The sequence below is a fragment of the Ursus maritimus genome, unplaced genomic scaffold (genome assembly GCF_017311325.1).
Source record: "Ursus maritimus isolate PB19 unplaced genomic scaffold, ASM1731132v1 scaffold_7, whole genome shotgun sequence".
NCBI classification, from domain to species: domain Eukaryota; kingdom Metazoa; phylum Chordata; class Mammalia; order Carnivora; family Ursidae; genus Ursus; species Ursus maritimus.
In genome coordinates this window covers 39,795,484-39,816,481 of record NW_024426885.1, presented here as the reverse complement: position 1 = coordinate 39,816,481, position 20,998 = coordinate 39,795,484, and the positions used below count along the sequence as shown (strand labels likewise).

Genomic DNA, 20,998 nt, shown 5'->3' with positions numbered 1-20,998 from the left:
GGAAAACCAGGAGCCAGGACAGCACGTAAAGGGTGAAATGGGTGATGCGATGGGGCACCGCCGGGGTGAGGACCCTGCAGTGGGTCCTCAAAACCCCATCCTAATCACACAGAAGTAGATGGGCACTCCAGGGTACAACCTTCAGTGATCTCGAACGGGCTGTTCACACCTCGCAAGTGCTTCAGACTGCTCGCAGACACAAAAGAAACTCCTGGAAGCAGGATTTCCAGGCCTCGGACACTTAGGTCTGATGTTGCTGTATTCACTGGACAGCAGGAGCAGGAAGAAATGGGAAGGAGGGGAAGTGGACCAACGGCTGGGAGGGTCAGACAGGGTCCTTTAGAAAAGGCCCTAGAACTTTCCAAACATGTGAGAAGCAACTGCCCCATTTCCTCTTTCCCAGGACTGTTTGGTTTTATTTTCTTTTCCCCCTCAGCCTACAGACCCCTGGTCAGTTTCTCCATTCCTCCATAAGGGCCTGGTGTTTGTGATCCACTGCTTGGGATCTTGTCTGTTCTAACCCTCTTTGCTTTATGTACCTGTAATCTCACTTCTGATACATTTCCTCCCAGCCGAGGGAGAATCCATTCCTTAGTCCGGAAGAGGATTCAATAAGCAAGAGGGGATGGCGGTTCACATACAAATACATGTTGATGCATCAAAGAAAGGTTGGAATGGAACTCTGAAAAAATCTCTTGGTTGGTGGAAAGGTTCATGGGGAGGAGGCAAGGAGACCATCATCCTGAGGCCATCATCCCGTGGCTGCCGGCAGAGCATGGCTGCAGGGCACTTTGGACCAGACTTCAAATGTCAGCTGTGTGACCCTTCTGCTGTCCTTAAGGACCTCACAGACCCCACACTTGAACTCAACTGCTCATTGACCACCACTGAGCCAAATTAAACTCCCACATAGCACAACTTCCCCTCGGAAGGCTTCAGAAAGCATTAGCACACATGCCAGTTTTCTCATGCAGTGATGGAACCTTCTGGACTCTAGGTGTAACAAGGTCAGTGTGCAGTGAAATGCCAAGTCTTCCATGGCCCATCCTTCTGTTCTGCCAGTGGTGAGACATTCACCCGCAGACGACACCCCCTGGGCTGGACCTCCCACTTCCAACTTAAGCGCTTCTTTCCCCCAGTTTTGGAGTATTGATTATGGAACGTGGCTCTGTGGAGAAGGATTTACTTGCTACGGCTCACACTAGAAAAGTCAACCCCCAAGAATCCAGAAGTTGTGCACCTGTTGGGGACACACCACACTTCAAGGTCCTCATTGGTAGTTTGAGTATTTCATGCTAGGATTCAAGCCAAAAATTAACATTCCTACCAGGAGAGAGAGAAAGAGAGAGGAAGAGAGAGGTTGATTGAACATTCTCTGCAGACTCCTGCAAAACAACACTTTCTCATAGCTATGATCACCTCTGGGTGTGCACGCTGAATTAAGTTGCAGGAATAAAAGAAAAATGGAATTGCAGCCACTGCAAGTTCTCCGATGTCAGAAGTTCAATTGGGGAATAGCATTATCTGAGCAAAAGATCAATAACCAGGACATGGGGATGTTTATGCTAACGTCACCTTAGAGTTAAAAAATGTGATTGCAGTTCTACCGACTCGCACTATCAGGAATCTATTTACCCAAGAGAGAATTACATATTATCGAGGGCAGACTTCCTCTTCCCCCTTCAAGATAAGTGCTCATTTTTTATTCAACAGAGGAGTATCTAGTAAAACAAATTCTCCCCTCATGATGCGCGCACACACACACACACACACACACACACACACCGAGGAGCTGGAGGCCGTGCAATCAGCGAGGCTCTATTCGATGGAGGGCCCTTGACGGTATCCGTAGGTCCAAAATCGGGAAAGAAAACTATGTCATAGTTCTTACTGGTCCAGTTAGAATCGGCGTGCCTTGGATACGAACTTGACTAAATTTTGAGTTCCACAGGTCTGCCCATGGGCATACTCTGCTTTGGCCAGGCTGTGCGGCAGGTGGCAAAAGACCTTTTTTTTTTTTTTAAGATTTTATTTATCTATTTATTTTAGGGATAGAGAGAGAGGAGGGGGAGGAGCAGAGGGAGAGAGACAAGCAGACTCTGTGCTGAGTGCAGAGCCTGATGCGGGGCTTGATCCCACGACCCTGACATCATGACCTGAGCCGAAATCAAGAGTCAGAGGCTTAACTGACTGCGCCACTCAGGCGCACCTGGAAACAAGACTCTTGATTAGAGATGTCCACTGGACAGGTGGGAATAGGAAGCTAAGCGGTGAAAGGGTAGAACTAGAGATGGCCAGGGGAATTTTCTGAGTAATTGCTGGAGCCACATGCCAGGTCTACGCACCATCTCCTTAGAGGTGAGATCACTGGTCCACTAGGACCTCTGGCTTCAGCAGCATGACTGATATCAGAATCCTCACTCCCAGGTGAGGGCTGGAATTCAGCTGCACTCCCCAAATTCAGCATGCAGCTGTGACTGCTGACATGGGTGCCTCTTGACACTCTGAGCCAGGGTCTAGCGACCAGGACCCTTGGTCATCACACAGGGAGCACAGGTAGTCTCTGAGGCACAAAATGCCTACTTTCTCTGTTGCTTCAGAAGTCCATAAACCTTGGGATTATATCTACCCAAATTCCTACCCCCTGCCTGGCTTTCACATGATTATTCAGTAACTGATGGCCAATGAAGCAGTGTTCTCTATTTCTTTGGAAGGATTAGAAAGGATCTGGAACTCAGGAGAGAAGTTTTGGATGGAGATTAAGATTTCAAAGTTGTATCCAGGTTTTTGGCACCGTGAGTTGGATGAAGTCACTTGGAACTCTTGAGCAGAGCAAATTCGCATCATGCTCTTGACTCTGGAGAATTCAAAGGATGTTTAGCAAAGCGCGTTCCCAGAATGAATATGACGTGATGGAAAGTCACATGCCCCCGGCTAATTGCTCTGAGGACACACAGAGGTGACCAGCTATAGAACTTACTAAAGCCATGCACAGAAAAGGCCCAAGGCTTTACAAGTCATCAGACAGACGGAGGTCTCTAGATTTCACCAATGCATGTTTGGAAGCTAAAATGTGATTATAGATAAAGCTCTTGGGGAGGGTCCTGACACATGAAACTCTTCACAGTGGCACAGTGATAGCGGCGATTAGCTCCGTGATCTAATACAGACACTCATTTTCTCTTCCCCATGGACCATACATGTATGTTTTCCCAGCTTCCTTCCAAAAGTACTTTTACTGGCAATATTATTCAAAAGAATATTTATGTTTAGAAAAAGAGAGTGTTTGGTTATCTCCTTCTATGTAGGAGTCCGCTCGGAGAATCTTCCATTTTGAAACCTCAGTCTTCCAATCAACTGCAATCTTTAACGCTCTAGCTCATCAGGTGTCTGGGGTTCAAGGGTCTACCTAGTGGTTTTAAGGACATAGATTCTCAGAGACAGAAAGACTGCCATTTACCATCTGTGTGACCTTGGGCAAGTTTCTGAGTTTCTCTGTGCCGCCATTTCCTTGCCTGACACACCTCACCTATGAGACTCATAATAGTACCTATCCCACAGGGTTATTTTGAGGATTAAATGCGTTAATACATGTAATGTACTTAGAAAATTACCTTGTGGGTAAACAGTAAATACCACACAAGTGTTCACTTATTATTATTACTGTAATTTTTATTATAGAGTACAGCAAGTGTTGTTTTGAAAATTGGTCTGTTTGAAACACTTAGAGGCAGAGAGAAGACAGCACTCCAAGATCATTTGGAAAACACCACCTGCCAGATTCTTTATTTTTTTTAATGATTTTTTATTATATTATGTTAGTCACCATACAGTACATCCCCGGTTTCCGATGTAAGGCTCGATGATTCATTAGTTGCGTATAACACCCAGTGCACCATGCAATACGTGCCCTCCTTACTACCCATCACCGGTCTATCCCATTGCCCCACCCCCTCCCCTCTGAGGCCCTCAGTTTGTTTCTCATAGTCCATAGTCTCTCATGTTTCATTCCCCCTTCTGATTACCCCCCCTTTCTTTATCCCTTTCTTCCCCTACTGATCATCCTAGTTCTTATGTTCCATAGATGAGAGAAATCATATGCACCTGCCAGATTCTGATGGATGCCATTGGATCCCAGGCCAGTGCCAAATAAATCCAGCGATATATATATATATATTTTTTTATAGTGATAAAGTTAAACCTTCTAAAAAGATAAGTCAAACCACTCACTGCCCTGCACAAAATTCTCCAATGGTTTCTTACTACACTTAGAATAAAATCTGGAGTCCCGGGGACGCCTGGGTGGCTCAGTCGTCAAGCGTCTGCCTTCAGCTCAGGGCGTGATCCCAGAGTCCTGGGATCGAGCCCCACATCAGGCTCCTCCGCTGGGAGCCTGCCTCTTCCTCTCCTACTCCCCCTGCCTGTGTTCCCTCTCTCACTATCTCTCTCTCTCTCTGTGTCAAATAAATAAATAAAATCTTTAAAAAAAAAATCTGGAGTCCCTATCAGGACACTGATCCTTCCTGACTTTGCCCTGGGACTCCTCTGACCTCAGTTCCCACCACACATGCCCCCTGTGGACCAACGCTCCAGCCAGACTGGCCTCCTGGTGTGTGTCAGACACGCCTGCACCGTACTCCTTGCCCAGAGCCCACCTCAGGGCTTTTGCCCGGGCTGTGCTCTCTGCCTGGAATGTTCTTCCCCCAAATAGCAGTGTGGCTTGCTGCCTCATTTTATTGGGCCTTTGCTCCAAGGAGGCTCCTCCCCGCCAAACACAGTCCCCCCCTCGCTCTTTGCTCTGCAATCCTGCTCTGCCGAACATGTGTCACTCCTGGGAATTACAAAGTCCTGTTCATTTGTCTTCTCCCACCAGAACGTAGTCATAGCACCTAATACTTAGTGCACCGACAACTATGCAGAAAGTACTCTTACTAGCATCCTCATTTTACACGGGTAGAAACAGAGGCACCGAAATGGCAAGCTTGCGGCCAACAGCTAGTCACTGGGGGAGCTGGTGCTAGAGCGAGCATCTAACCAAACCACTCAGCTCTCCAAAGCACTGACTTTGTCAAACCTCCGTCCACGGCACGCTGGGAAATTGTGAGCAACTAGTTCTCCCAGAAAAATGTTCTGCTTTATAGCACTGGCTGACTTACATGCACAAATTTCACGATGCCAAAGAAATCTGTTCTCTCTCATGGACGGAAGTGGGCTGGAGCACACCCCTGGCTGTAACTTAGCTTCCAGAAGGTACCCGACTCAGGTGCTAGCTTGGCACGTAGGGGACAGTCAGTGCACATGTTTACATGATTGACTGAATGAGTTCAAGACAAAATGAAAGAAAACCAGTCTGAAAAAACCTTCCTTTACATATGCTGGGGCCTCAGGAATCCAGCAAGTGGATGCTTTTGGATATCATGAGCAGAACCATGGGACTTTCTTCTCTTTCGGCCTATCTAGGGTTTCCATGTGGACATTCTACCAAGAAGAAGGCTACCTACGTTCTACTACTTGGAATCACGTAAATCCACACGTGGCTTTCAACTTCAGAGGTTAAAATATAGATGTATGATGATACCAGATTGATAGATGATAGATAGATAGATAGATAGATAGATAGATTGATGATAGATAGATAGATAGATAGATAGATAGATAGATAGATAGATAGATGATAGATAGACAGACAGACTGATGAAAGAAATGATTATACCGTGACACTTTGCCGTTATTAAAAGAATGGGACGGATCTGTGCGTACTGATGTAGAGATATGAGCCTGATATATTGTTAATGGGAAAATACTTCAATGTGTAAACATTTTGTTTAAGATCAACCTCACTTTAGGGAAGTTGGCACACACTAATTATTTGTCATAATCTGTAGCCATGACCTACACTGACTGTGGGGTGACTGGGTATACATTTTGGGAATAGAGAGACAGAGATGGATATAAGTTTGTATATACACAGAAAACTGCTTAAAGAATATAAGCCAAATAGGAATTTGGCGACTGCAGAGAAATGAGAGCCTACGGAAAGAATTTCACTGTCTAATCTTAACCAACGGATATTCGGAACTGCCAGCCCGGCTCCGCGCCCCACTTAGAATCACCACTGCAACTTTCATCATATAAAACCCTCCCAGTAAGGTCAAGACAGAAACCGCTCCGAGACTTGGTGGACTAGAACTTTACTGAGTGCTCTCGGTGAGGGACAGTGGAGCCCGGAGCCCAGTGGGAAGGAACAGGGACCCGAGGCCAAGTGCCCGACCAGACCCTGCACTGCCACTTCCCGGTGGGGGCGCGTGTGCTGGTCCTTACCTCCCTGTGGCTCCCTGCCTCATCGGGGAGACGGAGCCAATAGCCATGCTTAGGTCAGGTTGTCCCCGCGTTCCTAGGGACAAGCACCAGGATACCGCCTGCATGGGAAAGTGCCAGGGGAGGTGAAGGGTGTGTGTCAGCACCATTGTCACCAAGTTCTTCACCATCACCACCTTCATCCCATCACCACCATCACCATCACCATCACTAGCATTATGTCATGGACACAATGGACAGGGCACAAACCAAGCGGTAAGACCAGACATCAAATTACAGCAGGTATGCTGGCTCATTTGTTGAATTCATACGTAACGTGAACAATGGGCACCCATGACTGAATTCGTAGTTTGCAATCTTCATCTTTCTCTGCCTGCTCTAGTCATACACTCACGAGGCTGTGTCTTACCGCCTTTTGGACATCACATGTGCTTGCTGGAATTTATAAATTTGGCTTTTGGGAGTTATAACAATAAATTAGAATTAAATCTGGCTAGGGGCATAAAATCCTTTCAATGTTCCATTAGTTTGTCATGAACTCAGAATTTCACATCAAGATTTTCTTCTGGATATTTTGAATAATTTAGCTTGATGTCACAGATACAGTGACTATTTTTTCCCCCAAAATGGCACCTTTTTCTAGTATTCTGTATTTGAGATTGAAAAAGTCTTCTAATAACAATTCCAAAATGTTCTGCACTCAAAACTGAGGTTTTAAATGAAATCAGCTTTTTCTATAAAAAAAAAATCAAATGTGAGCACAAATGATATTGTTCCATGAGATTACAAAAATAAAATAGAGTAAAAAAGTTAAAAAAAAATTTCCCAGCAGTGCAATGATCCCAACAACGAAGGGCCCAATAAAAGCAGCAAATCAGCTGAGCTGAGCTGGAAAACAAGCTACTTCTCTGAAGGGACATTCCCTGCAGACACACGGGGGTGGGCCTTCCCACAGCGGGGCCTCTCCAGGACCCCCAGGATCAGGATGAGCCCGTGCCACCCGGTAGGGTCACTCTCGCGGCTGGACCGGCAGGACCTTCAGGCCTCCCTCTGGACTCAGCCAACTTCCTTTTTTTTTTTTTTAACTGGGCCAACTTCTGGCCCAGCTTCCCTCTCCGCCACCTGTTCCCTTCCATCAGAAGATTCTAAGGCTCGTGCCCCTGTCCCCACAACTCCTTGCACACTGCCCGTCGGCACTCCATAAATGCATGAGGAATGAAGAGGCACGTGGAAGACTGCGACACACTATGACTGCATCAATGACGCAGTGAACAGGGGACCACAGTCCTGAGGTGGTCTCAAAGCACAAGGTCCCATCGTCCTCCTAGAGCGGGGTGAGGCAGGCTCCCGCTGCAGCGCTGTGGAGTAGGGTCCCCACCGTCTCCTCAAGGGACTTGCTCATGACTGCCTAAGGTGCTACCAGTCTTAAAAGACCCCTGGAGTCTTTTAAGCAAAATCTTTTGAGTACAATCAGGGCCTCCAGCAATTTCCACTGGCCTCAGACACAGCTGAGAAGCATCCAGCCTGGTGGCTGTCTGTGGTCAGTGCCAGGCAGCAGAGGGCCTGGGAGGTGACAGCCTTGTGACAGAGTTAACAGTCCCTAACTCATCACCTCCACTTGGGGCGGGGTGGGGGCGGGGCCCGCCTCACCTCCCTGACTCTGCTTCGCTCTTTCCACAGGGCCTGCCGCCTGCTCTCTCCGGACTGGAGGAAATTCATGAAACCAAATGACTTCTGTTTCCCCTCCTCTCATCCCTTCCGAAGCTCAGCATCTATTCTCCCCTCCAGTCAACATACATAACTCCCCGTGACAATAATGGGATATATGCATGTGTACCGAGGGGAGCATAGAATTTTTATCTCTGTAAAAATGGTACTAGCGTGGTACCAGCAAAGTTTGTGTTTTTTTCCCAAGTCTTTTACTTGGGGCGATATATTGTACATGTGGTTGTGGGTTTTTTTCTTCTTTTTAATTTTAAATCGAGATTATGAACATATTTTATGCAGGTTAATATATCCTTTTCATGTAAAATTTAACTGAAACCAGTTCTAGCCCATTAACGACAACAAGAGAAATTCTCTGGCTTATTATAAACATCCTTCAAGAAACCTGAAATGCGTGTCCTCTGGAAATAATTTTGCTGGGATTTGGGTTATTATTAAAATCCTCTCAGAATTCTATCACTGGCGCCTTTAATGTGCCTCCAAGCCCTGTTCTGCTACGGATCAGAGAGAAACTTCTGGTCTGGGCAGGATATTCTCGAGAGTGAAACGGGGCCGGGGAAAGGGGCTTCTTCCCTGAGACCAGGAAAACGCCAGACAAGGCGAGGCATCTGGGTCCTGCGCTGACCACTCAGTGGAAGGCCGTTCCTAAGACAGGTTCCCGCTCAGCTCTGATGGCATGAACCGCATCCTCTGTGTCCATCCGGAGTGCTCCGATCTTCAGAATCCATGAGAGGAGGCAGGGGCACTGCAGACTAAGCTCGAGGGAATCCCAGGCGGGCAGGTCTTGGTCACACACCCCCTACGTGTCAGAACTCTCTAGCTGTGAGAGGCCCCAGGAGATCACAGGGCAGAGCTACCCTCAGCTGACACAGGGATAAGCTGTCCAGGAAAAGTCCTCAGGAATGAAGGAAACTCACCATACCCTTTAGAAGCGGATTCTCATGTTTAATTTTCTCTTTGTGGATAAATAAGAAAACCCACCATTCTCCCCAGTGGGCTGAACTCTTTACTAAAATGTAAAAACAGTCTTCTCCAGATGTGACCCTGACAAGACTCTGTCTTGTCGGCAGTGACCCCCCAGAGCTGGCTCCTGAGTTTGATGAGTTATTCAGAGCCACACTCTCAAGCTTTCATGTTTCTCAGATTCGCCGGGGATCTTGCTGAGTTGCAGAGTCTCATTCAGCAGGCCTAGGTGGGGTCTGAGCTTCTACTTTTCCAAGAAGCTCCCAGGTGATGCCCAGACTGCTAGTCCGTGGATGGCACTTTGAGCAGTGAGGACTCAGAGCTCCGATCACAGATCTCTGTCTTCAATCGTCCATTCACTCCACACACACTCTGCAAGTTCCAGCTCCTTGACTAGAGACACAGGGATGAGGAGCACAAGTCCTTGATTATTTTTAAACTAGTGCTAATGTAAAACTTCTGTGCATTGAAGGACACAATCGAGAAAGGGAAAAGGCCACCTACAGAATGAGTGAAAATATTTGCAAATTATATATCTGGGAAGAGGTTAATATCCAGAATATATAAAGAGCTTCTACAACTCAACAACAACAACAACAACAACAAACAACCTGATTTAAAAAAAAACAGGGGGAAGACTTGAACCCACATTTCTCCAAAGAAGATGTACAAATGGCCAACAAGAACATAAAAAAGATGTTCGACATCACTAATTGTTAGGGCACTGCAAATGAAAACCACCAGGAGATACCATCTCACAGCCATTAAGACGGCTACTATCACAAAGACAGGAGACAGCAGTGTTGGCAAGGATGTGGAGAAATTCAATCCTTGTGCACTGTTGGTGGTAATGTAAAATGGCACAGCCGCTGTGGGAAACAGTAGGGTAGTTCCTCCAAAAATTAAAAATAGAACTACCATACAACTCAGCAATTCTACTTCTAGGTTTATATCCAAAAGAACTGAAATCAAGAACTCGAAAACATATTTGTACATCCGTGTTCACAACAGCATTATTCATAAGAGCTAACGTGGAAGCCACGTGAGTGTCTATGGACAGATGAATGGATAAGCCAACTGTGGTATATACATTCAAGGAAATATTATTCACCCTTACAAAAAAGAAAAAAAGAAAGAAAGAAATTCTGACACATGTTACAACATGGATGGTCCTTAACAATGTTATGCTAAGTGAAATCAGCCAGTCACAAAAAGAGAAATACTATGTGATTCCACTTGCCCGAGGTCCCGAGAGTCGTCAAGTTCATAAAGACAGAGAGTAGAGGGTGGGTTTCAGGGACAAGGAGAGGGGGGATTGTTTTATTTAATGAGTACAGAGCTTTGCAAGATGAAAAGAGTTTTGGAGCTTGTTTGCACAGCAATGTGAACGTACTTAACACTACTCAACTGTAAAAATGGCTAAGATGGTGAATTTGATGTCATGGGCATTTGAGCACAATTTTCAAAAAAACAGCCTCTCCTGTCTCCACCATCTAAGGCGTCTACGATGTAGAGCCTTTGTTGTCCAAGAAATGTAGAAGTTGCTCCGTAAAAAGGAAACATATGGTGCCAGGGGAGGAGAACGTCAAATCGGGCAACTAAGCATGATTTCAGTGTGGTGTGGGAAGTGCTAAAACACAGGTCAGGTGCCGTGGGGACCCCACGGAGAGGCCCTGAGGTCAGATGGATGGGGAGCCAGTTGTGGCAATGAGTAGGGGGGGCAGGGACAAGACTGGGCATACTGAGAAGTAACAGTCACCACCGCACAAGCTGCGGGGAGGCCGACGGCACCTAGATTCTGGACGGGACAGCCATTCCCAGAGGCAGGGGTATCCTGGGAGGAGCAGGTAATGAGCCCCGTGTGCGCTGTGCTGAATGTGGGGGGCAGGTGGAGCCTCCAAGGGAAGGTACCATCAACAGAAGAACCAGTCTGGAACAGCCTTAAAGACCCAAGTGAGGGAACGGACGGGCTGCCACATGGCTGCGGCCCCTGTGCCAGTGGTTCCTCCCCCAGGCAATCCGCTCAAGAAGAAGGGTACCCCAGACACAGCCAACGTCCCAGAGAGGTGGAGAAGGAGAAGCTAGCCGAACCACCTGCGGAAGGGCCACAGCTGGGAAGCGGAGCAGTCAGCTGGGGTGGTGGCAGACGACCCAAATTTACCTCCAGGAACAAGGACGCCGATGCCTCAAAGGGTCAGAAATAACAGTTTCACCGAAAAGTGCCATGAGGGTGGGTGACGGGGAGCTCACTGTCGCGCAGGGGCATAACTGGTGCCTGGAGAACCAGATTACCAAACTAGTGGGTAAGTGGGGCTCAAGGGGCAGAAGGGCTCCGAAAGGTCGTGAGCGAGCCACAAGGTGAGTGGCAGCTCTGCGGCAGGATGAGGTGGGGCAGCAGGGGCAGGACAGAGCCGGTGGGGCCACCGGGGCACCGGGGCCAGCGGGAGGCAGCCCGCACGTGTGCGGCTCCCAGGAAGCCGTGCTTCATGCTGGAAGCGAGGGGGAGCCCGGAGAGTATTTTAAACGGGAAAACGAGGAGCTGTGGTCGGAGCTGTGTTGGAGAACAATCTCTAGGCAGCAATGTGGAGGATGGATCCGAGCGGACAGACAGGGTACCAGAGACCTGCGGGGAGACTTGCAGTAACGAAGCCGTGATGTGCCTGTGTTCTCTGTGTCTTCAGTCTGTCGCTCACGGGAGATCGTTTTCTCCTCAGAGAAGAGAGGTGGCCCGAGCCTTCCAGCTCCTGAACACTACACCCAAGTGCCTTCGTTAGAGGTGTCCTCAGCGAGGAGGACGTGGACTCGGAGGTAGGAGTGTGCGAAAGTCCACTGAGCCCAAAGGACTGCGCTCTCTTCTCTTTTGGTCCGTGTCGGGGTGCTGACTACCGTCCTCTCAAACTCACCCTCCCTGTGGCTATTCTTGAAGCCCTGGGCTCCTGCCTCCACACCACAGAAATGGTGTCCTCTTCCTCCTCTTGGCCTCCCGATCAATGAACTGACCCGGTGCAATAAAGATCAAAGGCACTTGTGGCTTTGTCTGTTTCTTCGGAAACCAGGAAGCCAGGATGGTTTTCCTGGAAGTATCTGCGTTCGCTCCGTGGGTCCTGGGGGGGCTCTGCTGCGGGGCTGCTTAGCTCGAGGGAGGCAATGGGGGTCCCCAGAAGGCTTCAGGGGGTCTTGAGCCAGTGCCAATCCCTCTCCCCCAGCTGAAAGGAAAACTACATATTTCGAGGGCTGTGAGAGTACTCCACTGTCCCTAAAAGGAGGAGGAACCTCTGATGTAGGAGCAACGCCTCACTGTCAGTGTTGAGGGTTATTAGACAAACCGATCACATCGTCAGTCAGAGAGACCCTGCGTGATCGCACACGCCTCACTCTCCGACGAGGTCACCGTGAGAGCTACGAGGTCCCCGTGAAAGCGGGCTGCTGTGTTTGTTTTGTTAAAAAAGAGGAGGGTCAGTGTCTGTATCTTGATTATAAAATGCTTAAAATGCCTTTCTCACCTCTTTTTTTCCTCTTGAATCCTATCTTTTAAACTGTCCAACCACTCTCAGGCCCTGGCATCCATACTGCCCACGACACGCCATGCTGTCTCAGAAACATACAAAAGGATTCCCACGTTTATGCTTTGAGGGTGAAATCACAAAGAAACACGTCTGTCCTCTGGGCCTGCCGGCGTCCAGAGGGCCCACCAGGAGCGCGCATGTGCACTTCAGATGAGTGAGACAGGGACGGCGAGCCCCTAGAAGAGAAGCTGGCACACAGTAGGGACTCAGCAAACACAGATTCTCCCTTCTTGTCAAGGAATAGCTGGAGGCGGCGGGCAGCTTGGCTTCTCGGGGTGAGCATGTGCTAACGTCCCTCTGGAAAGAGGGCTGGGGGGGGGCTCTGCAGCCCACTGACCACTCCAGGAAGCACCATTTTATGCAGATGGTGGCAAAATGGAACAGCGATAAAAATAAACACCTCAACTAGTACCAGGCCCCGAAGAAGAGATGTCTCCAAATTCCTTCCTAAAGCACCCACCAAGGCCTCTGTGAGTCAACAAGTATGTATCGACTCTAGTTTCAGCTCCCATCAAGACTTATTGATCTGAGAGCTAAATATCGACCCAATTGAGACTAAGGTCAATGTTGCCCTCCCGGGAAAATAAATCTTAATATTAACTAAAACCTGCAGACGCTAGGCCTGGTATTTTTGACTCTAAACTGCTGGTCAGACAGAGTCCCATTCAAAGTCAGCTCTTTTCTTTATTGCCTATTGTTATGGGTATAAACTGGTTTCCAAATGGTCTCGTTTCTGGAAAATTCTGGTAAGGAAAAGTTTAGGTCTTTTCATTTCGTAAACGATCCACAGATAATTCGGTATCTAGCAGCTCTTATTGGAGATACTTCCATCAAACAAAGATCCCCTCCGAAATGCATGTAACTGCCCCAAGTTACTTTCTGTGAAGATGAAGAATGTCTTGTGTTGCATCTGCGAGAGGAGCACACCAGCTCGAACGAACACACAAGCAAAGCTCAGCAACTAACACTTGTGATTAAGACCAGAAAACGCTGCTGACTCCATCTGTTTACAGGTGGCCCCAAAGTGCCTAATGAAGCATTCTGTCCCCAGAAAGTGTACAACTGATTTTTGTTTAATGGATACATGAGAGATGCCTCCCACCCCAGGCTGTGGATGAGAGGAAGTTGTCCCTTTATGACCGGTGGCACTGAGAAGGGGCTGTCCTCTGGAGCGGCAGCACCGTCTTCACGGGAAGTGGATCGCTACTCCTGTGAGTTGTAGGAACTCGGTTTTCTTAACCAGGGTGTGTGTCCTTCTATGCAAAATTGGAGATCGAGGGGGGAGCTGATTGTGAGAATTAACCATGATGACATGCAAAAAGTACTTTTTTGGCTCTCTCTCTGGGGTATATCCATGGAGTATCAGTAAATAGCTGTTTCTGTTATTACCAGGGCTAAAATTTTGGATTAGAAGCAACAGCTCTTGAACAACTCAGAGAGAAGGTAGGGTGTGAAAATTTACAAGGCATGTCCTTTTTTGAGGTTGTTGATAAATATCAGAACAAGGAGAAAAGATCTGAAAAAGATACACAGACACTCACACTCATGTGCAGTGATATGCACAGTGGAAGAAGTGAGAAAAGTTGATAGATTTAGCCTTTGTGCCCCACCGAGTTTCTAAAAGCCCACCGAATGACCAGAGAGCTATTAAAATCAGCAAACACTCTATAGCTGCATCTGAGGACAAGACAGGGGTAGTCAATACAGCAGAACTGGTGAGGAATTTTTGATGATCTGAACCAGATGCAATCACACGAAATGGAAAGTCCATTGGAACCCACAATTCACTGCAAGCAAAAGAAGGCTCTCTTTGGAAAACAGGTGAACTAGCCTCTCTGGCAGAACAGCAGGAAACATGGGTGCAAATCCAACCCATGCCAGGAGAGCCACCAGACCCAGGCTCCACCCGGAGGCAAGAACCCAAATGAGCTGGTTAAAACCTTATGTTCTGGATTCAGAAGGAGCAGAGCCAAGTCTGCATGACCTTGGGTTCCGTTCTGTACCGCACTGACTCTGCATCTCACTGTGCCCATCTGTAAAAGCAGAATGACAGCACCCACTCCACGGAACAGGTATGCAGTGTCATTAACAAATCTCCATCATGCTGGGTCCTGCTCTGGGCACGGGGGACATCGCAGCAACCAGAGCAGACAAGCTTCCTGCCTTGATGGGCTGGGCATTCTGGTAGAAGGGAGAGGCAATTAATAGATAAATATAAAGTATGTCGGGGTACCTGTCACGAGGAGTGCCATCAGAGGGTGAGCAATGTTTTACATAGGATTTCAGGAAGGCTTCTCCATCAAGGTGACATCTGCATACAGACCTTACAGGGAGTGACAAGCCACAAAGCATATCCTGGGGAGAATGTTCCAGGCAGAGTGAAATGGTGCAAAGGCCCTTCCAGAACATGCTTGGTATGTTTAAGGACTAGCAAGGAGGCCAGGGTGGCCAGAGGGGAACAAAGAAGGGAGACAATGTCAAAAATGATGTCAAAGAGGTAAGGGGAGCTAGATCTTATACGGCTGAGCTCTCCAATATGGTAGCCACTAGTCAAACGTGGCTCTTCAGCACTGAAAACGTGGCTCTGAAATGAGCTGTACATTAGGTGCAAAATATATGGTAGATTTTGAAGGCTTCGGAGAACAAAAAGCATGTAAAATATTTCATTAATAATTTCTGCATAGATTATATGTTTAAATGATAATCTTTTTGCCATATTGGGTTAAATAAACCATATTATTAAAATTGGTTTCACCTGTCTCTTTTTACTTCTTTAATGTGGCTACTAAAAATTTAAATGACATATGTGGCTTGTATGATAAAGGGCATTATAGGCCACAGTATGGAACTTGGCATTTACATTGAGCAATATGGGAAGTAAATAGAAATGCACATGAGGTGCTCCGCATATTTCTCAAAACTAGAATTTTATTCCCAAACTGCTCAGATGTAAAGGCAAATAAAGATATTTGGGAGGAAGACATTAGATTCAAGAAAGAATAATAACAAAACTAGTAAACGTTTAGTTCGAATAGCTGTTTAGAATGTAGGGATGAAGTGTAACAAAATTGGCAAGGAATGATTATTGAAATATGACATAAAGTAAAATAAAAAGGAATCTGACAAACAGATAAAACTGAATACATTCCCAAATTCCCAATGGGCCAGAGAAAAACAGGCAAAAAAAAAAAAAAAAAAGGAAAAGTGTTTCATTTTAGCCATCCTCCTAGATGTTAACTTTCACTTTTTAACTCGCATTGCCATAATGCCAATGAGGCTAATACTTCGCATGTGCTCACTATTGGTGTATCTCCTTCTGTGAAGTGCACGTTGAAGATTTCTGCTGCTTCTGCTTCTTCTTCTTTTTTTCTTTTTTTTTTTTTTTTGGTAGAGTTGTCGTTTTATTTCCTACTGATTTGTGGGTGTTCAGACATTCTGGGTAAGAATCCTCCGCGGGAGGCATGCATGCCGTCACGTTCTTCTAACCTGTGGTTTGCCTTTGCATTCTTTCCTGGTGCCTTTAAATCACAATCGACTTTCTAAATTTTAAGGTTTTTTATTTTTTTATTTTTATTTTTAGAGAGAGAGAGAGCAGGGGGCGGGGCAGAGGCAGAGGAAGAGAGAAAATCTCAAGCCAGCTCTGCACTGAGTACGGAGTCCGAAGGGGGCTCGATCCCACAACCCTGAGATCACAGCCAGAGCCAAAATCAAGCGCTGGACGTTCAACTGACCCAGCCACCCAGGCACCCCGACAATCAACATTCGAAATTTTAAGGTAATCCAAATTTTTCAATCTTTTCCTTTATGATCGGTACTTAATGAGTCTTGTTTTAGGAAGTCTTTGCCTGTGCTGAAGTTAGGGACATATGCAATCTTTAGGAAGCTTTATATTTACCTTTCCTATTTAAGTCTATGATCCTTCTCTAATTAATTTTTGTCTATGGGATAACGGATCGTTGTTTTTCATATGGATAGCCAACAGACCCATCACCCTATATTGAAAAGTAATCCCTGCCCTGCCTTGCAATGTCACTTCTGTAAAAAATCAAGTGACAATACATACGTGGATCTGTTTGGGGCTCTTTATTCTGTTCCTTTGATCTATTTATCTATCTTTGTGCTAATACCATAGTTTATCAATTATTGTAGCTTCAAGGTAAATCTTGAGAATTGGTATATAAATTCTCCACCTTGTTCTTTTCCTTCAAGCTCATCTCGGCCCTTCCCAGTACATCCACATTTAGAATAGGGCTGCCAATATCTCTCCTTCTCAGTCTCTCTCTCTCTCTCCCTCCCTCTCCGCCTGTCTGTCTCTCTGTCTCTCTGTCTCACACACAAATATACGACTGCTAAGCAATGTTAGTGACAAAGTAAATAACAATTAGAAACTTAAAATTTTTCATATGTGTGCACCCATACCAATACAAACTAGTGAATAAATAAAAGAGAGAAGGTGTCCAGCTCTTCCTTACAGAAGAATTTCGAGTAGTAAAAATAGAAGGATTAAGGAAAAAACAAAAGCACCATTAGTACACCATAGTAATAACTGCTACAAGCAAAATCCATGGATGAATGCTAAAATCGTGGGCAAAAGTTCAAGGAAAAACAGGCTATTGCTTAGACTTGACATATCTTCCCCGAAATAGTTATTAATTACTGTGGTGGTTAGCAGATACCCTCAAATTCTTTAATACTTCTCCTTTAGGACAGGGAGCTTCTCTCCTTCCCCTGAGTATGACTGGACTAACTGACAGGCTTCTTCTTCTTTTTTCTTTTTTTTTTAGATTTTATTTATTTTTTTGTCAGAGAAAGAGAGAGCACAAGCAGAGAGAGCAGCAGGCAGAGGGAGAAGCAGGCTCCCCGCTGAGCAAGGAGCCCGATGCGGGACTTGATCCCAGGACCTGAGCCAAAGGCAGATGTTTAACCAACTGAGCCACCCAGGCGTCCCTAGTGACTGGCTTCTAACAAACAGGTCTGGAAAGGGAAAAATAGTAACTTCTTATGGAGGAAGCCTGGCATGAACAGCACCCTAACCAGGTGATCACGATTAATGCCACCATGAGTAAGACATATTGACGTCACACATCCCCAAAAACATGCGATGAGGAGGAAACATCACCTCTGTATTCCTCTCCAAAATCCAGAACCTCATCTCTACTCATCAGAAAACCTCAGAGAAAGCCAAATCAAGGGACATTGTAAACAAAAAAAATTAACTGGCTACTTTTCTTCAGAAGTGTCAAGGCCACAAAAGAAAAAGAAAGACTAGGGAATGTCACAGACTGGAGGAGACAGGACACATGACATCAGGGTGCAATGTGATATCTTGGACTGGATCCTGGAACAGGAGAAGGACATGGGTGGAAAAACGGCTGAAATCTGGCCGGAGTCTGGAGTGTGGTAAACAGCAATGTGCTGACAGTAATCTTCCTTTTGACAAAGACACTAGGACTATGGGAGATACTAACCCTAGGAGAAGCTGGGTGAAGGGCAGACAGGAACTTGCCGTGTCTTTACAACTCTTCTGTAAATCTACAGTTACGTCAAAATAAATAGCTACAACCTATTTTCTGGAAGGTTCTTCAGCAGTCTCTTCAGAGTAGTTATCAGGTAAATTTATATAAACAGGACCATATTCTATTTATACCCTCTGAAGTGTGGCTTTTTTTTTTTTTTCATCTTTTTGAAAAATAGCATTTATAATGGAACATGGTTCTCCTTGGATTTTTAAAAAGCCACTCTGGGAACCAGATGTAGAGAAAAGATGGCTCAAAAGCTGACCCAAGAAGAGAGAATGCCTTTGACTGGGGACCAAAGCACCAAGATCTTTCAGCACGTTTTGAGTCAGGAAAGGTACTCCTTGCACCTCCAGTATGTTTAAGGCTTGCGGGGACAACAACAACACAGAATACGGTTACTCACCAGGGTGACTTTCCTTTGTGGTTTCAGCAGCTTCGGTTTATGGAATGTGGCAGCTATGGGAGCTGTGGAAGCATGTCAAGGGTTTAGCTTGCATTTCCTCCAGGATTCGAAACGCCCACATAGCACGAGCATTGCAGACATACTCTGTGGAGACTCACGCACCCCTTCCTGCCCCCGTAGAAGAAGTTCGGTTTCTGACCTAGACACCACTGGGTCCCCCTCCATGGACAGCAATCATACCCTAGTCTTTGGACATGTCATCCTCTCCCACCAGCAAGGTCAGTGAAACAACTCTGCATAGAACACTGCCAGCTACCAAGAGGTCAGGTGTGCAGGTGAGAACCAGGTATGTTTGGTAAAGCCTACGCCAGAAACTTCCCTGGGGCTTCATCCTAACTACATACTGACAGTTAGAGTAGTGACCGTGACCCTCACAGCAGCCCTCAGAGGTCATCAGGGAGGCGGGTCTTATTGTCCCCATTTAACAGAGGAGGAAACTGAGGCTCTTCCCCCCAATATCATGTAATGACTATTTCAATGTTTTGGAACTTGAGCTTGACCTTGAAAGTCGGGCAGACCTCACCTCCAAGCCAGGCTCTACCACTTAGCTCTCTGAGGCTCTCTTTCATCTTTCGTAAGGTAGGGTACTATGTACTCTGATTGAATGAGACGTTACAGCAGGGTTCTCTGCCCCCTTCCCTCCCCAGATCTACACTTGCCATGCCTCCCAGAATGCCCAGGCTTTCCAGCCCCTCTGTCCACCCAACATGTGTTCAGCCTGAGCGCAGGTGGCTTTCAGCACAGGACCCCAAGGATCCCTAGGGGACAGTCCTCGTACTTCCAACTACATTTCAAACTCTTTGAGGTATGAACATCTCCAAACATTGGCCACGGTAATTTTAGGAACTATCTGTAAATGGTCTCAGTTCTCCTAAGACATGAGCCGTTCTCTTCTCCAGAAACACTCATCTTCCTCACCTGTGTTGCTCTACATTACAACCGGAATCAAAGACTAACCCTCATTTTATCCCCAGAACAAATCCAAAATAAACTACATGCCTGGTTTACATCTTTAGAAAAATCAGAGAGGCTTCATTGCCTTGAACGAACCAAGAAGATGTTGATACCCCTTTGTCCCACCCCACCATGTGTGAGCATGTTAATAGGTCAAGGTGAAATACATTGTGGAATCAATCTGTGCACGTTGACCTCCCCCCTCCCATCTCCCCACTAATGCCATGCTGGGCCAGTGCACCCCCCTCAGCCCCACCCCAGTGATGGAGCTCAGTTATGATCAGAACCTAGGTGGGGTTCTCCAGGCTATATAATCACCGGATGTCACAGCCTCCATCTGTCTACTCCCCCTGTCCCGATCCCACTGCAAACCCCGGACCCACTTCTAGATGAGCCGTGCTGGTTCCCACATGGGTAACCGTAGGCTAGCCTCCTACCTTTGGCAGGCACGGCAGGAGGAACATCGGCCTTCTCCTTCCGCCTCTTGCCCTTCTTGGGTTGCAGTGGGGCCAAGCTGGTCACACTGGTGACAGTCTCCCCTGAGCTATACAAGAAAAGAGTGGTGGTGAGGGCAAAAGCAGGTTTGTTGCAGGGAAAGGGAAAGGAAGCAAGAGCTTCTGTGTGCTTCCTGAGTACCTACGTAAGGTGAAGCTCTCTTACAGCCGGATGGGGATCACTCCAGGCTGATCTCCAGGGATGCCTGGGAGGTCTAGCACTGACCTGTGGCTAAGATAAGGGTGGTGAGACGAGCTGGTTGGTGATTTATAATGTGCCGTTTAACGTTCAAAGATCCCTGGAGAGATCCGGGGCCAGCTTGTCTACGCAGTTACAGATGCAGAGATTGATGGTTTATACTGGTTGCCTCAGTTACAGTCTGGCTTGGCCACATCACCAAGGGTTTTAAGATACGATTAGAAACTTCCGCTTGAGCTACCCTAAGACCAAGATTCTTTGCACGTATTTTTGTGGTTCACCATCCACAGAGCACCTGCTGTGCAAGGGAGAAAGGGCCCTGGGAGCTGCACCCGGACATCTCCAGGGGCCCCCATGACTGGTCCTGCTTTCTTCTCCTGCTGTACCTTTACTCTTAGTGGACGGGAAGTGGCTTCACCTCAGGAGGGCTGTGGGTGGTTTCAGTTATCTGGGCCTGTGTCCTCGCTGAGCTGTCAGGTTCTTTCTATCTGTCACCCAGAATGATGATACTGGTAAGCCTTATATTGCAGGTAAGAAAACCAAGACGCGAAGGCGTTAAGTGACAAAACTTACACACACAGACTGGCTTGATGGGAAACCTTGATGCTGCGTGCGGGATGGAGTCCACACGCTTCCTTGAATGGCTATCACTCTTATCTCAAATGCGTCGTAGTGGCTCCAGCAAAGGCCCCTTTCAGAGCCTCTTGTCCTGAGACACTCGTTCCAGCCAGCTAGGTACAGTTACCAAGAGAGGCTGTCTGCCTAATGCAAAAAGAATTTCTAGTAATCCATAGAAC

At 46.9% G+C, this 20,998-nt stretch overlaps 1 protein-coding gene across 3 annotated transcripts in view; it reads right to left on the bottom strand.

Moving 5' to 3' along the window:
- VSTM4 (V-set and transmembrane domain containing 4) overlaps positions 1 to 20,998 on the bottom strand; it is a 104,892-nt gene that overhangs the window by 12,254 nt on the left and 71,640 nt on the right. The window contains exons 6-8 of one of the 3 annotated variants that reach the window (XM_040624422.1): positions 19,946 to 20,052; positions 18,495 to 18,556; positions 6,322 to 6,419 (exon numbers count right to left, since the gene is read on the bottom strand). In XM_040624422.1, coding sequence (XP_040480356.1) covers positions 6,322 to 6,419; positions 18,495 to 18,556; positions 19,946 to 20,052 — 267 coding nt within the window. Of the gene's footprint in view, positions 1 to 6,321; positions 6,420 to 9,030; positions 9,400 to 18,494; positions 18,557 to 19,945; positions 20,053 to 20,998 lie in introns of those variants that run through there. The other 2 variants (XM_040624423.1, XM_040624421.1) reach the window with 2 other exon arrangements.